At 38.7% G+C, this 14,128-nt stretch overlaps 1 protein-coding gene and 1 pseudogene across 1 annotated transcript; both read left to right on the top strand.

Moving 5' to 3' along the window:
• The first annotated feature begins 3,180 nt into the window (after positions 1-3,180).
• Positions 3,181-8,518, top strand: LOC104609391 (acyl-CoA--sterol O-acyltransferase 1-like; annotated as a pseudogene).
• A 167-nt stretch (positions 8,519-8,685) lies between these two features.
• LOC104609301 (uncharacterized) lies at positions 8,686-14,038 on the top strand. The gene is made up of 9 exons (XM_010275587.2): positions 8,686-8,998; positions 9,086-9,207; positions 9,855-9,969; positions 10,095-10,156; positions 10,503-10,554; positions 11,616-11,727; positions 12,623-12,721; positions 12,838-12,968; positions 13,385-14,038. The coding sequence occupies exons 1-9, from the start codon at positions 8,826-8,828 to the stop codon at positions 13,863-13,865; spliced, it is 1,347 nt and encodes a 448-aa protein (XP_010273889.1). The 5' UTR covers positions 8,686-8,825; the 3' UTR covers positions 13,866-14,038.
• Positions 14,039-14,128: the final 90 nt, after the last annotated feature.

Below are 14,128 nucleotides of genomic sequence, written 5' to 3'. Positions count from 1 at the left end.
ATAACCACTTCACTTAATCCTAATAAGAAAGACTAAAACCTTAATAACATTATTTTATATTTTTTGAAAATTTTATTCTTCATCTCCTCTTTGTTGTTTGCCACCCATAAAAGATCTATCATAACTCATAACTCATAATAAACTATAGTCATTTCTAACACTTGTTTTTCTAAATTTTGTACCAAATGAACAAGAAAAATGTCAACAAACAAATACTAATGAAACATAGGATTAACATATGTAGTGAAAGTTGAGTTAAGATCTAAAATCAAGAAATTCTATGAAGTTTTAAGGGATGGGAAGAAGGTTGGGCCCAACCCAACCCGAAATTGACTTCAGGTTGGGTTATGGATGAAGGAATTTAGTTAGGGTTAGGGTTAGGTTTGGGTTGGTCAAGTTGGATTAGGGTTAGGGTTAGGGGTTTAGAACTTAGGGTTGGGATAGGGTTGGCCTCAACCTAACCTAACCCAGCCCAACTTGCAGCCCTACTCTCTACCTTTGGACTTCAGATACAAAGTTACAAACCTGGAACATCAAAGTAAGCTCATCTCGTCTATTCATTGTTCATTGGGGTTCTCACTTTCCCGTGCTTACTTTTTCATGGATGGTTTGCATCTATGGCTCCGTTTGGAAGGAGTACAAATGCAAATGTAAATATGTAGAACACAAAATCTTGTATTTTATATTATTTCGCATATATTTATATTATTTCATATATATTTATATTGTACATATTTGTATTTATATTTTTTTTTCAAACTGGGCCTAAAGTTTAAATGCAAAAAAACAAACAATGATAAAAAAATAGAGAATCAAAACATGAGTATTTTTATAATTTTACCCTATCATTGTAATTTTAATTTAACAGAATTTAACTTAAATGTGTGTGTGTGTGTGTGTATATATATATATATATATATATATATATACGTCATGTATAAACACACATTCCCAGCCCTAAAATTTGTGGGCCTGGGCCCGGGCCAGGACTGAACATAAAACATAGGCTTAAGCCCGAAATGATCACACCCTAGATGAATGTGGGATACTGGGATGTGCCTAGGGGTGATCATGGGCCGAGCCTGAAACATAAGCCCTAGCCCAAGTCTATACGAGCTCGGGTCGGGCTACGCCTGATTCCGGGCCAATGTCACTCATATATAAAACATTACATATAATATAAATTATATGTCATGTAATAATATTTATATATAAAATATATAATATAATGTAAAATAACATGTTTACATATGTATACATTATACACAAAATGTGTAAGTTTAAATATATGCAAGCCAGCCCGAGCTCGGGCCGGGATTGAAGTATTAAACCCAAGCCCGACCCTAAAATTTGCGGGCCTGATGTGGGCCCAGGGCCAAGCCGGGCTGAAATGATCACCCCTAGATGTGCCCTACCTCATATATCATTTTTTTAAGTTTGTTGAATTTAATTGAACAGTAAATCCTAAATGAGAAGGATAAATATCATCTTTTTGAGTTGGAAAGGCCGTTAATGCCAACATTCATTCATTATCATAACTCATAAATAATGAACTTAGCAATACAAGTCTCACAAATGTTATGGTTAAATATCATCTAATGATTATGCTGATTTTGGGCATGACAACTTTTAACCAGAGTCCCAAATACCAAATGGCAAGTTGTGGACCATGGGGCCTCAAACCCCATCGCAGATTTACAAGTACTGCTGTGTTCCCACATGCAAAAACGATATCAAATCTTCTTTTTTTCTTTTATAATCAGCACCCAGCAGAGGTGGGATCTATTTCTCACACAGGAGCCACACACCGACCTCACAGGCACAACCCATCGTGCATTGGAAGCATTTCCCATAAATAATAACACATAAGTACGGGAAATATTCTCAATGCACGGTAAGATGTGGTTTGAGGCCTGGGGCAGTGTAATTAATGAACAGACACTACTTGGGTGACGTGGGAACTAATCTTTTATTAGTATCTGGACCACTATATTTAGGGTTGTTCATAAGAAGGGCCAACCCGACCAAACCGACCCAACCCGAGTTGATCGGGTTTTGGGTTGTGCAAATTCCTAAACCAATCGGTTTTGGTTTTCACACAAGAAAACCGAAACCGACCCGAACCAAACCGACTTAGTTCAAACATGAAGTTCCAAAGCCCATTAGGCCACCTAGTTTTTGAATGGTTGCAAGAAACTTTAGATTAGTGAATAGTGATTAATGAACAACTTTTGTGATTAACTTTTCATTTAAATTTTATCATAGGAGATGGCTGAAATGATGTTCAATTTATGACTGTTTTTAAAATTAGCAAGATTTTATCATAGGGATGAACTTAGAACCGAAACCGACCAAAACCGACCCAACCCGACTCAAACCGACCAGGTCAGTTTTGCTTAACACTGGGTCGGTTTCAGTTTCTATGTCAAGTAACCTGACCAGGTCGGGTCGGTTGGAAAAATTACAATAAACCAACCCAACCCGACCCATGAACAACCCTAACTATATTAATGATTGTTGATTGGGAATGGATGCAACATTAGCTCTTTGGTGCCAATTGACATCTAGACTATAAAAGTTAATCAAAGTATTGGCATTGATATAAGGTTGTTTGTTTCTATCCTTTTATCTTTAATCTTATTTACATGTATTCATGTATGTTGATGTGGATATATATGGTCGGTTTGTTGGATCCTGATACGTGTGGTATCGATCAGGGGTATTATCGATTAGCGAGTTTTTATTAAGGGCACTTGAGTAATTCCTGCCCTTAATGGTTCATTGAGCACTTAATGTGGATGCACATCCTAGGTGCATTTAGTCTTTGATTAGTGGCGTGGAGTCGTCATCGGCCAAAGCCCCTTCATATCCCCTTACATGACCACAATACATGGAACGATTACATGTCGTGCATTACCCCCTTACTGGGCGACTCCAACCATAAAAGTGATGAGAGGTGATTTGGCCCTCCAATGACATGATGGTGCGTGGCACCTCAAAATAGTCAGATAACATCTTAGCACCACGTAAGTAAACCTCAGGATCACCTCAGACACTTTGTTCTTGCCTTGACGACCTCGGCAAGCCGGACTGCGAACGACCCGGCAAGACATCAGGTCGGCGCAAGAGGCGACCTGTTTCCGTCGACCTAAACCGAGTTCACCTAGCGACCTACCCGACATGCCGGGTGGCCTCCCCCATGAGCAAGTTGTTGTCTCTGACTTTCCTAAGATCACGGCGCCATGTCGGAAGAGCCAATTATCACCCCACCTGCTTAGGGCACGACTAGATAAACGCTACCCGCTTGTGCAGAGCCCATCTCCGGGCGTGAAACTGCCTCCAAACCAGATGGGTCGAAGATCTCAAACGTGTTTTGTAAGCCCCATGGTAGCTTGCCTATATAAAGGTATCTCCATTCACAGAAAATGTACGTGCGATTTAGCTCTCACAGTTCACTAGCTCTCTAGCTCTCTCACTTTTTAGATCTCTCAAAACTCTTCGTTGACTTAAACATCAAAGTGCCCACCCCGAGTCAAGCAATCCAGACACCTTGATTTGCTCTTCTTGCAGCTCGACCCGATGAACTCAATAGCTCAACATCCGAGCTGTCCTTCAATTGAGAGCTATCAGATTGTGCATCATCAATTAGCGCCATTTATGGGATACGCTACACAAAAGCCCTGTTCCCACACTCTCTTTTTAACTACATCTTCGATGGCATCTTCTAGCAAGGCCCATGTCAACAACGTCAATAACAAAACACATGTTGATGAAGCAGCCACAAGGGATAGGACCAACATGCCATGCACATTGAGGTCCCCTCTATCACTATTGGGCAGTTCATTGTGCCCCTAACCTTACCAAGCATCCCTGTTGTGTATAACCCTAACCGCCCTCTGCTCACTATGAACGCACCTCTTCTACTTAAGAAAGTTGGGGTCACCAGAATGCCTACTAAGACATGACCTAAACTTTTTTGAATAGAAGAGGCAAAGATTTGGGACTATTCATTTTTTGCCAACATTTGGATGATTGATAAAGAGAATTAGATGACACTCAAAGGGCATTTGTATCTTTTCAAATGCCACTTAACGGATGGTTAACAGTAGATACTAAATTGGCAAGTTTTGAAAGTTTGGATACTGAATTGTCGCGCTTTAAAATTTGGGGACCAAAGTGGTAGTAGGCCCAAAGTATACTAATCAAGAATTTTCCCTTTTTTTTCTCCAAATCTTCCCCATTTCATTTCTCCATATCTGTTCCTTTACCTTCCTAGTCTCAAATTTGCCTTTGTTTCCTTGTAAAATTGTCAATCATTTTGAGCATCTTCAACATGAATCCAGCGTCTTTGATCCCTTTCCCAACAATTTTTTATCGCACCATCTTGGAAACTCACATGTTCAAGGCAAACTTGCCTAAGACGAAGACGAAAGAGGTTAAGTGTTGGTTGAGGATGGAAGGATCGCCTAGATCAACAATGTGAGGAGCTATGAGAATGAGGTGAAGAACAACACTAGGATTGCATCTAATGGAGTAGTGGCAAGTTCCTGAGGAGATTCCAAACCTCTTGTTATCAGAGATCGCAAAGGTTGATCAAGTGAGAGAGGCGATGGAAGATGGAATGTTGACTATATAATCATGCCAAAGGATGAGGTGAAGAAACACAATGTGAAGTTGCTTGAGATCTCTAGTTGAGTCTATTGTCGACAAAATAGATAATCTGACTACTATATATTTCCCTATTCCTTTTTTTTATGGTTTGTAAGGGTGGTAAATGGTAGGAAATTAGAAAAGAAATTGTAATCCCATCCATGAAAATGCAACATATTGATGAGAAAAAATTGTAGGAAATGAGAGCTTAGTTAAGTAGGTCTCTAAAGGTTTCCAATCCAAACTAGGGGTCCGTTTGGTTCGTAGTCGGAATTGGAATCGGAATCAGAATCGGAATGATCCATTCCCATAATCTGTTTGGTTCAGATAGGAATGGGAATGATAATTAAAATCAGTAGGAATGGAATTTCATTTCCAAGGGAGAGGCAGTGAATGGCCATTCCCTTAAATGGGGGAATGCCATTCCAACAGGAATGGGAATGGAATTTCGATTCTGCCCAATAAACAAGTTGTGTTAGGGAGATGGAATCCATAACATTCTACAACTTTCTTAGAGATGGCACAACGCACACTCCATTGGTTTATTCATCGTATGCATTCTATATGGGCATCATAGTCTGTGATCTGTGGGGTCCTTAGTCTTCAGTTTGTACGTGAATTTTTAATCTCTCTTGCAAACAGGAATTAATTTCTTTCTTTTTGAGGTCTATGGGATCCTTGTTACACTTGGTTGGTTATTCATGAATTCTTCCCATTCTTTTCTCTATCATTGAATATGAGAAATGTCATTTTGGTTCCAGCTGAAGAAACAAAACCGCGTTAATAACTTGCTTCAAATCGGAACCATCTTTCTTCCCTCGTGTTTTTGACTCCAATAAATTTGTGTTTTTGGAAGTTTCAAGGTGGGTTTATTCAACACTGGATTGCTTCGAAGTTCGAATTCAAATTGTTTGTTTTATTATTTTTAATAGTTTTATTCGGTGGCAAACTTTTTCTTTCTCGCCCCCGACCCCAATCCCTATTGGGGATAAAAATTGTTTTTCACCCCATCCTTGACGGGGGGACCCAAATCCCCAAAATTTTTTAGTTAGCAATATTTTTCAAAAAATAAATCTATTTAAAATAAATAAAAAATTTAAATATAAATAATATTTTAAATATATTTTGATATATATATATATATAAATAATATAAAATAGTATCATAATATATATTTAATATATAATCGGGGTCGGGGTGGAGTGGCGACCTCATTCCCCATCCTTGACTCACTGGGGTTAGGGAAATCAAGTACCCATTGGGGATGGGAAAAATTGCCATCCCTAATTGGAAGTAGGGCTATTCACGGGTCGGGTTGGGTCGGTTTATTGAGATTTTTTCAACCGAGCCCGACTTGGTCGGGTTACCTGAAATTGAAACCGAAACTGACCCTATGTTAAGCAAAACCGACCTGGTCAGTTTGAGTCAGGTTGGGTCGGTTTCGGCTCTAAGTTCAACCATGGTAATAAATTGGTAGATTGGAGAAAGAATATTGAAATTTGATGTAAAAAAGGACACCTAATTCTATTAGAGAAAGAAGACTGAAATTGGTAGGGGGCGGACCAAGTTAGAATAGAAGTTATCAAGAAAATAGAAAGTCAAAACTGTATTAGAGAAAGAAGACTGAAATTTGTATATTTCAAGAAACCTACTAATCTAAGTAAAAAAGGACACCTAATTCTAATTGTAATTGGTTGTCTATTTGGTGTAAAAGACCATAAAAACTAGGATCATTTGATTCTTTTCTTTAAACATTTCCAAAAAAATTCCTTGTCTGGTTGTCTTACAATACTTGCCATTAATGTCATTCCTAACTAGAAGACTAGAAATTAAGTTAGATTGTAACTAGGATAGAGACAACTTAGTTAAGTAGGAACTAAGTAGGTTGTAAATACTAACTAGGAACTAACTACTAAGTCGGTTCGGTTCGAGTCAGTTTCGATTTTCACATATAAAAACCGAAACCGACCCAAACCATCGGTTTATGATTTTTTACAACCCGAAACCGATTAGTGTTGAAGAAAACCCGACTGATTTAGGTTGGGTCGGTCCGGGTTGGTCGGGTTGGGTCTTCTTATGAACAGCCCTAATTGGAAGGTTGGAAAAGTGAAACAAAGAGAAGAGGAGAAATGTTCTTTACGATCCCAAGATAAATGTGGTTTATGGTATTTTAGTAAATATACCTAAGGGTAAAACTGGCATTTTAGAAAAAGTAATACATTACGTGAGCGTTTTTTTTGTTTGAAAAATAATGAAAGGGAGGTAACTATACATCCTTTTTTGAACTATTGGAGAGGTTTTTGATACAGCCAAAACACGGGAGGTTTTTATGACTATCAGAAAATTTAGGGGAGGTTTTTATATTTTGCCCTTATTGCTAAATATTATTGCTAAATATTTATGAGTTATTATTTATGTAAACCCCTTTTCAAAGCATGGTTGGAGATTGAATCGTTGTTTAAATAAGGGATCATAGCTGATAAGAGCAGCAATTTTAGGTTTTAATATCAATAAAAATAATTTCTAAAATGGAGTAACTTTTTTTTTAAATATATAAAAAAGGGTAAAACCTTGTTCATCTCTTTCCTCCTCCTTAGACCACCGAACAAAATCTCCCTACCTCCGTATCTGCATCCCAAGGTCATCTTGGCACTTTACTGCCTCCACATTTACTTTCTCCTGGAAATCATTCTCGCCGTTGTCGCATACCTGGCTCGTGCCCTGCTTGGTATGGAGCTGGAAGCACAATTCAAAGATCCCTACCTCTCCAACTCACTACAGGACTTCTGGGGACGAAGACGGAAATATCATGGCCTCCAATATCTTGCGCTCCACCGTATACGAGCCTACGTGAAGCCTCGCCACTCGAATAACGGGAAGGAAATGGGCCTCACTACCAGCCATACTGGCAACGTTCGTGGTGTCGGGGCTGATACACGAACTCATCATCTTTTATTTGGGGCGTTTAGAGCCCACATGGGAGATCACGTGGTTCTTCATCCTCCATGGGTTCTACTTAACATTGGAGATCCCGGCGAAAAACGCTTTGGTGAGCTGGTGCGGTTACATCGGGCTGTTTCGGGCCTATTGACAATTGCATTCGTTATGGGCACCAGCTTCAGGCTCTTCTTTCAGCAATTCCTGAGGTGCGGTGCCGACGTTAGGGTGCTGGGGGAGTACGCTGCCGTGGGGGAATTCGTCAGAGTGATATTCGTTTTTTTTTTTCAAAGTGGTATCTTTTCACGTAGTGAGCGCATAGTCTATACCGGAAGCAAAAGGCTTCGGATTCCGTCGAAGCTTTAATCGCAAGCTGGTTCTACAAGCAGAGAAAATTGTCTGGACTATTTTAAAAGAACTCATAGCTCCAAACTCAGATGTAGAGAAGAAGAAAGAAAGAAGAGGAAGGAGGAAGAAGAGAAAAGAGAAAGATAATTGTTCCATGGTCTGAAGGAGAAAGGAGATCAACAGTGTTTTTACCTATTTTTTTATATTTAAAAAAAAAATTATCCAATTCTAAAAATTATTTAAAAAAAATTATTTTTATTGATAATAAAACCCAAAAGTTACCCTTATTTCATAATACAGTAGATGTTGTATAGAAATTCACTGGAGCAGATTTCATAATAAGAACAGATCGCCGACGAAATAAGCTCACCATTGAAACTAGAAGCCAGGACGCCCTAATTTCAGACTTCCAGTAGAGAATTAAGATTCAGGGGCTTGAGTCTTGAGAAGAACTAGAACCCGTTCCGACTCAATTATTAGACTCCATCTCTTGCCCACGAGAATTCTGTCCATATCTATCCCCCTGCTATATGTTAAGTAGGAGCCATGTGTCGCTGCTATATTGTGTGGGTAGGAGATTCGGTCTCCAACTGGAGTTGGGATAAAACCGACCGGTCAGTTCCTTTCTATCGGGTGGGTATACCCGACCCGTTGACAGCCCTAACTCGCAATTACATTTCAAATTTGAAAATCTTGAACGTTACCCCATCCATTCCCCCTCCACCCCCACCCCCCACCCCCCACCCCCAACAAAGAACCCAAGATTTTAGCGTTCAAGTCATAACTCTTGCGAAACCCTATCGACGACAAGGCGAAACCCCAACGTCGACCAGCGTTAGATCGATCTTATCTATCTAATTCATTGATACCCTATCAGAAGAAGCTGATCAATGGAAGTTTCTGACCGAGAGCTGCAAGCAGTTGAAGAAGATCACAGTAAAAATGGAGGATCTGAAACTGAGAATTATGATTCAGATGACTCGGAAGAAGATCCAACTTACGACATTATCGAAGAAACTCGCTCAAGTTTCTCAAGGTTTTCGATCAACAAGACAAAGTCTCGGTTAGTATTGACTATACTACATCGTTATAAAAGTTTTATCATGAGCTGAAACCAAATTGATTTTTATTTTTTTAATAATGTGTGCAGTACTGTCCAGAAGAAGATGGATTTGGGCAGTGAGGATGAACTGGATGATGCTGAAATAAAGGTGCCCGAACTTGAAGAGAAAGACGAGAAAAGCTTTGAAAAGGTCCAAAAACTCATCCAAGGTTAGTCAAATTATTTCTTCTGTCATAGCGAAAAAACAGAAGTTCCCATTTCCTTCTTTTTCATTTATTTCACCAGTATTTAGGTACAATCAACTCTGTATTCCTTGTCACTTTTTTGTGCTTATCATGACAAGTACACCAAAGGTGGCACTATGGAAGTTGTTAAGCCCATTTGAGGTTTCTGTTGGGATTTACTAGGGTTCTTGGGATTTCAGAAAGAGTTTACTGTTTGATTGGGTGGAAGTAGAGAAACGTGTCTATGAGATTACATGCATCATCATCATCCAAGCCTTAATGCAATCATATGGGGGTCGGCTACATGAACCCTCTTTAGTCATTCTGTTATGTTTAATGCCATATCCGTTGTTAAATTAGGGTTTAGATGCCTATCAATTGATGGGAAATGATATTTGAACGTTTTTCTTCTAGCAGTTTGTGCTTATGCTGCAAAGGATGAAGAAAAGTTCAATTATAATGTTTTGATGAATTTCATTGGAATTTGTTCAACGTAATGATTATTGGATTAGAAAAGGAAAAAAAAACTGAGCTCATATAAGGAGGTTTCCAGTTTCCACTGGAATTCTCAAATAAACAATTTTTATTTTGTTCACAATTTTTGTTTATTTTCTTTTAATTGATGCTAACAGCTGGTAAACTGGAGAAATTAAAAGTTGAAGATTGTAAGGTGTATTTGAGGAAGAATGGGCTCAGATTAACCGGAAAAAAGGATCTTCTTATCCAGCGCATCAGAGAGCACCTTGAGTAATATTTTTTTCTTCATTGTTTTAATTATGACCAGTTATAATTATCCTGCCCATCAGAGATCACCTTGACAATCTTTATTGTCCACTGATTTTCCATTTGCTTTCTCCAATAATGAATTTCAGGATAATGGATGGGGGTGGTGAGAAGAAGTACCCATTATCTAGCTTTGTGTTGAACTGTAAAGGTATCCATCTGGACCATCTGGTACATAGTTTTTTTCCTTCAATTATTAAATTAAAGGAGCATGTCTTATGATTCCTTTTTCGTATTCAATTATTAAATTAAAAGTAGTTGTACTCTAATTTTAAGTTATGTCTCATCCATGAGGTACAGACCTAACTGGGGGAAGAAGTCAAAATGATCAATGGGGGAAATGTTAGCTCTATTTGTTATTTCCGCATCATGTTATTTTATCATCAAAAAAAAAAAAAATAGTTACAAGTACATGATCTGTTATAGCTCTAAATTTCTTTTACTTTATCTTTTTCTTGCTTTTGTCTTTCTTTTAATAATGTTGTGCTTTTATACAGGAGACGCATGCACTGGAGATGTGGTAATGTTTGAGCAAAATGTTTATGAAATGTAAGCTTTTGCACCATTAGCTGATGAAACTTGAAATTCAGTGCCCTTAATTAATGCTGTACCATTAGCTAAAATGGAATTTAAAACACAGTACCTTTCTCCACATTACAAATATTTCACCATTAGAGTGTCATTTCCCAATTTTAGCCCTATCTATCAGGGTCTTGGGAGGGTTTAACTGGATTTGAACCTAACCTTTTTGCATTTTTTACACAAAATGGCCAATCTCAAGCTCAAAACTGTTCATACTCTTCTCACGCTTGTCAGCCTCCTGAGTTTTTCCCACAGCAAATAGCAATGACCCCTACCAATGTTGCATTGTTGACTGGTATAATTTAGAATCCAGTACCCTTATCCACATTATGAATGATGTTTTAATATTCTCGAGTCTCTACCAAACAAGGGGAACATTGCTTGGTGTAATGTTAAAGTCCCGGGCTCACAAGTATGAGAACATGGATTCAAGTCCACCCCTCCCAAGACTCTAAATTACAGGGGTGAACATCAGGTAATGGTTCTTTGTGTCTCTACCAAACACAAATTTGATATCTTTATTGAGTTTGATCCCCTAAATTGATAGGTTCTTGCATATCACCATTGAGTTTGGTCCTGAATGCTTAAACTAGAGATCAAGCTTCAAGTTCATATCAGTGATCACAAACTAAATGCTTTCTCCATCCGTATTTTTTAAACCTACCGCGGCATTCTTCTTTTCAACAGATTTTGGTATTGTTCAGGATGATTGTATGCAGCTAAAAACTCAATTGTCACAAGTATAATGCTCTCTTCATCTTAATGTCTTTAACTAATTGAATTTGATCGGATATTTTTTGTTTTTGGGCAGTGGTCCATAAAACCATATTTGACAGATTTATATAATCTGATTAAGTAATTTTCAGTATATGTGGTTTGGATTCAGTAGATTGGTCCTGTAGAAAAAACAAGTGCGTTTCAGTAAAGAAATAATGTTTGAAAAATATGACTTCACATTGTTGCCTAATTTCTTCTTTGTCTGGTTTTCTTAAAGTTTCCCTTCTCTTTCTGTATTTTGGTTTGTCCAGGTATAATATAGCATCTAGGAGTGCCACAGGTCCTTCTATTGGTACTAGGACTGTTGTCGGCCGTATTGTGAAAGAAAGCTATGGTGCTGCCAAGCAACAACACACCTTCACGGTTAGATTGATGTTTTCCCATTCATGTTTCAAATGAAGATTTTAAGAGTTCCTTTTTCTTGTTTATTGAAGATTGGAGTATCTCAATCAATTAGATAAATAATACTCCAGTTAGATACAGTGTTTTAAAAGGCGTGGGAGGCGTACGCCTGGAGGCGCGCCCAAAACGCCCTAAGGCGTATGCCTGAGGCACTGATACCTCTGAGGCATACGCCTCTTGCGCTTTTTTCATGAGGCGTACGCCTCTTGCGCCTCATGCACACCTGATATGAAAATACTTAAAAAAAAAAGAAAAAGAAAAAAAGGAAAGGAAAGGAAAGGAAAAGAAAAGAAAGGGAAAGAAAAGGAAAGAAAAGGAAAGGAAAGGAAAAGAAAAGAAAGGGAAAAGAAAAGGAAAGGAAAGAGAAGAAAAAAAGAGAAAAGGAAAGAAAAGAAAAGGAAAGGGAAGGGAAGAAAAGACAAGGGGAAAGAAAATGGTTTGCCCCCTGCCACTTCGCTCGCTCGCCTTCGCTTCGACAAGACCCCCCCCCCCCCTTTGAACTACTATTATGCATCTTTATTCTTCTTAACATAAAAGATTTATATTAAAAATAAAGAAAAAATGAGATCCCCCCTTCCTCTTCATCCTCCTCCTAACCCCCTTCCTCTTAAAAAGGCTTACACCTCCTTGTGTTCGGGAGGCTTACGCCTCTTGCGTTCTGAATTACGCCTCACGCCTCTAGGTAGTGGAACGCCTCACGTCACGCCTCCGCATTTTAAAACATTGGTTAGATGAAAAATAGGTTGAAGTTGAACTTCTGTTATGGAGGGTTACCTTATGTTATTATATCATGTTTAGAAGTTTTAAAATTTCATTTTACTTTGTATAAATTGCTATGTTTGATTTCTATGATCAGATTGAAGTGCTGTGGAGCAAAGGGGTCAAACCACTCCCACCACTTCATCCCCTTCTCATCAAGGGAAGGAATCTCTATAAGCTCAAGACAATGAGGCAGGTCGGTTGGATCCAAAACAAAAATATGTGTTTACTTGCATCCCTCTCTTTCAACTTTTTTTCCCAGTTGCATAACTCTTCTATGTTATTAATGCTGATCATCCTGCAAAAATTTAGGTATGGAGCAATGAAGAGGAAAGAAGGAAAATTTTGCTTGAAAAGCATTCAAGAGGTTCTATTGCTAGATCCAAGAGAGAGGCTAGGATTCAAGAGAAGGAAACAAGGAAGAAAATTCGAGAGGGTCAAAGGTGATTTTTGTGAGCTTTCTTTTTTATACTTTTTCCATTTCTTGAGAATCTAAGCCATTAGCTTGCTAGATTGAAAATATGTACCTAGTTTAGTAAAGATACATCCTTGGATGGCCCCTGTTCAAGTTACTCTTTTCTCTGTGGAAAATGAAACAGCTCTAAAACCCACTGTATGCAGCTCAACTCAACTCTACAAAGCATTAATCCCAACTGTTTGCCGTTGGCTTTTGCCCCAAAATGTTTCTACCTGTTATTTAATTTTAAAAGGTGTCAATTGTTTCAATTAATGGATTTAATTTAGATTGCCAGAAATTTATTGTTTCTATCAAAATTTCCCTACATCATCCAGTCCAAGCTGTTTTACATTATGGTTAATTGATTATTAGCTGCTAAAGTTGTCTATTTTAAATCCACAGCATTGCAAGAAAGGAGACCGGCACCATCCGGAGTATACAGTCTCGAGAACAGCAGCAGCAGCCCCACATGGGAAAAGTTAGTCCCCAAGAGCAACCTCCAAAATCTGACTTCATTGAGGTCATCCAACATCAGTGTGCCATCCCCCAAAGTTTCACTGGGATCTTCCAACGTCAACCTCAAGCCACTCCTACTGAACCAATGGGCCTCCAGAGCAGACATATTAGAGACCAGCGGACTACCAACATTCCTGACATCCGGAATCAGCAGAGTAAAGGATTTCCTATTGCCAGCAGGCAGCACCCACATGCAAATGAGCAACCATCAGAGAGGTTCCATCACAGGCAGCCATTGGCAAGCTTGAATTCTTATTTTCCCCAGAGGACATTGCAGAGGCAAGGCTGTTTGCAACTGCAGCCATGCTGGTTCTATCCTCAAGGGAGGTGTCGTTATGGAGACAGATGCAAGTATTTACATGATTAAAGAGAAGCCTACATGGTGAGGCGGGTACAAGGAGAATTTCACTTGTTAATAACCTACGTGCTTGTTTTTTTATTTTGAGGCTGGGCAAAACGAAGGGAGTTTCACTTGTTATATATAGAATGTTTTTAGAAATTAAAACTTCTTCAGCTGGCTTGCTGAATTTTTGGTATCCATTGAGATCTAACTCCGAAGTCGGACCTCTATTTTGAGTATGTTGTGTGGATTCTCTCTTACTTGTGATGTTCTCTCTCTCTGGATCATGC

The sequence above is a fragment of the Nelumbo nucifera genome, chromosome 6 (assembly GCF_055504915.1).
Source record: "Nelumbo nucifera cultivar China Antique chromosome 6, China Antique-T2T, whole genome shotgun sequence".
Lineage (NCBI taxonomy): Eukaryota > Viridiplantae > Streptophyta > Magnoliopsida > Proteales > Nelumbonaceae > Nelumbo > Nelumbo nucifera.
This window is presented reverse-complemented; position numbering and strand designations above follow the sequence as displayed.

What these genes read in the sequence shown, in the direction of transcription:
- LOC104609301 (XM_010275587.2), top strand. Translation starts at nt 8,826, where the DNA reads ATGGAAGTTTCTGACCGAGAGCTGCAAGCAGTTGAAGAAGATCACAGT. An exon ending in GGTCCAAAAACTCATCCAAG is followed by an intron (nt 9,208 to 9,854) that starts GTTAGTCAAATT and finishes TGATGCTAACAG; the next exon opens with CTGGTAAACTGGAGAAATTA. An exon ending in AGCTCAAGACAATGAGGCAG is followed by an intron (nt 12,722 to 12,837) that starts GTCGGTTGGATC and finishes GCAAAAATTTAG; the next exon opens with GTATGGAGCAATGAAGAGGA.